Source organism: Prunus persica, chromosome G2, assembly GCF_000346465.2.
Source record: "Prunus persica cultivar Lovell chromosome G2, Prunus_persica_NCBIv2, whole genome shotgun sequence".
Lineage (NCBI taxonomy): Eukaryota > Viridiplantae > Streptophyta > Magnoliopsida > Rosales > Rosaceae > Prunus > Prunus persica.
Genome location: NC_034010.1, coordinates 6,926,632 through 6,929,538, shown reverse-complemented (window position 1 = coordinate 6,929,538; position 2,907 = coordinate 6,926,632). Strand labels below are relative to the sequence as shown.

The 2,907-nt window shown below is 43.8% G+C and overlaps 1 protein-coding gene across 1 annotated transcript; it reads left to right on the top strand.

The window, feature by feature from the left end:
• Positions 371 to 2,357, top strand: LOC109947049. Its single transcript, XM_020556416.1, has 3 exons — positions 371 to 1,695; positions 1,937 to 2,075; positions 2,250 to 2,357. The coding sequence occupies exons 1-3, from the start codon at positions 1,537 to 1,539 to the stop codon at positions 2,291 to 2,293; spliced, it is 342 nt and encodes a 113-aa protein (XP_020412005.1). The 5' UTR covers positions 371 to 1,536; the 3' UTR covers positions 2,294 to 2,357.

Here is a 2,907-nt window from a genome sequence, read left to right as displayed (position 1 = left end):
AGAGTGTGTAACGTCGTCCGCATGAAATCGGTGTCAGACGTCATATGCGAGGCGCAAATTTGGCCAGAGATGCTTTGGGGTTGTGGGGCGAGATTGTGGGCTTCCAACTCCTGTCGCAGAATGGAGAGTGGGAGAGGTGGCTTTGCAAAATGCCGCTTTGCCTGTAATTAGGTAGAGGTCTTCCGTCGCTGACAACGAAGTAGACGTCTTTGTGTGCAACAAAGAATGCTGGCTTATCAGAGCAGCAGATGGCGCTCCGTTTGTCTGTGCTTGGGTTCCACGTGCCGGCACCCTCTGTTAGGCTCCAGGCCCACTCTCACCCCACCTCCATCCTTTTGTGCATCTTCTTTTTACATATTTTATGGTCGTCCGCATGAAATCGGTGTCAGACGTCATATGCGAGGCGCAAATTTGGCCAGAGATGCTTTGGGGTTGTGGGGCGAGATTGTGGGCTTCCAACTCCTGTCGCAGAATGGAGAGTGGGAGAGGTGGCTTTGCAAAATGCCGCTTTGCCTGTAATTAGGTAGAGGTCTTCCGTCGCTGACAACGAAGTAGACGTCTTTGTGTGCAACAAAGAATGCTGGCTTATCAGAGCAGCAGATGGCGCTCCGTTTGTCTGTGCTTGGGTTCCACGTGCCGGCACCCTCTGTTAGGCTCCAGGCCCACTCTCACCCCACCTCCATCCTTTTGTGCATCTTCTTTTTACATATTTTATGGTATTTGTTTTTGGTTGAATTTACTCTGCTATCTTATTTATTCTATCCATTTTTATTTGGTAACAATAGGTCAGTTAGCCCTAACTCAATCCCCAATTTCTTCCTTGATTTCTAGTGTTGGTAACACTATTTCTGTTAAACTAGATGATACAAATTATGTCACTTGGAATTTTCAAATGGAGCTCTTGCTGCGTGGAAATAGAATTCTAGGGTTCATCAATGGTTCATTCAAATGCTCGCCTCAATTCTTGGTCACGGAGGATGGCTCTGTTCTTTTCGACGCATTCACGATTTGGACGATTCAGGACACATCACTCATGACTTTGATTACTGCGACGTTGTTGCCCTCGGCTATTTCGTGTGTTATAGGTTGCTCAACCTCTAACGCCATGTGGGTCAATCTTCGTGAACGATTTGCAAGTGTTACTAGAGCAAGCATTTTCCAATTATAGCCTGATCTTCAGAATATCAAGAAAGGCTTGGAAACTATTGATCAATATGTTCAGAAAATCAAGGATGTTTGTGATCAGCTTTCTGCTGTTGGCTTTGAAATTCCAGATGATGATACTGCCATTTTGGTTCTCAAAGGCTTACCTTCTGAATATAATACGGTCAAGGTTGTGATTCGAGGTCGTGATCATGGTATTTCTTTGAAAGATCTTCGATCTCAATTGAAGGCCGAGGAGGCCACAATTGAGGAATCTACTCACAATGTTCCAATCATGTCTGCTATGGCTGTCGCGACTCAGAATTCCTCATGGGTCTGGTATGAATTCTGTTCCTTATTCCCCTATGCCTTACGGGTCTCATAATTCTTCCTATGGATTTCAAGATGAAGGCAAAGGCAAGATGTTCTATAATCAACATGGCTACCCTAATAGTTCACGCTTTTATCCCAAGAATCAGTCTTATTCTAATCCTCCTCAGCAATTCTCCAATTCTCCTCCTCAGTTTGGTAATGGTGCTCAATGTATTCTTGGTAAGCCTCATCAACCTTTTTGAAACAGTTATGGTCCTCCTGTGCTTATTTGTCGAATTTGTCAGAAAAAGGGTCATATCGCTGCTACTTGTCGTTTTCGATCTACAATTCCATCTCACTCTGAGGCTGAACCATGTCAAATTTGTTTGAAAACAAATCATACTGCCATGACATGTTTCTATTGAGAAGTGTTCCTTTTAGTTCCTCACACTCTACTCCAATGACTGCCATGGCTGCTCAGGCTTGTTCCTCTTCACCCTCCACTGAGGTTTGGATTGCTGATACTGGTGCAACCAACCATATGACGACTGAATTTGGGAATTTGTCTGCTCCTACTTCATATATTGGTTCTGAGACCATTACTGCTGCAAATGGACCAGGTTTAGCTATTGCTCATATTAGTTATTCTTCAATTCCTACTCCTACAAGTTCTCTCCAACTTACCAATGTTCTACATATGCCCCCCGTTATCATAGAGTTTATTATCTGTTCATCAATTGTGTGCTGATAACAAATGCCAATGTATTTTTGATGAGTTTCGTTTAACCATACAGGACAAGCGGACAGGGCAAATTCTTTTCTTGGGCCTCAGTCATAATGGTCTCTATCCTATGCCTCTTCCTTCTTCTGTACATACTGCCTTCCTAGGCCAAAAGATTGCATTTGAGCCAATCATCAACAATCTCCACCTTGGCTCAAAACCTCGAAGCAACACTCTGAATGGTCGTCTCCCAATCCCCCATGGGGCAATCAACAAACTTTACAAATGCCAATTAAGTCTAAGCAATGCTTAAACTTGAGCAACGAAACTGGCTTTGTCAACATATCCGCAGGATTCTCAGCGGTCCCAATCTTCTGAAGAAGAATATTTCCCTCGTCAATAATCTCACGAACAAAATGGAACCTCACGTCAATGTGTTTTGTACGTGCATGATGAACTTGATTCTTTGCTAAATAAATAGCACTCTGACTGTCACAATGAACATCCACATGGTCCTGTTCAATCCCCAAGTCATCAAGCAATCCTTGAAGCCAGATGGCTTCCTTTATAGCTTCTGTTACCGCCATGTATTCAGCCTCCGTAGTCGACAGAGCAACTGTAGATTGTAGAATCGACCTCCAACTCACTGGACCTCCAGCAATAGTGAATACAAAACCTGTAGTGGACCTACGCTTGTCCAAATCACCTGCGTAATCAGAATCCACATATCC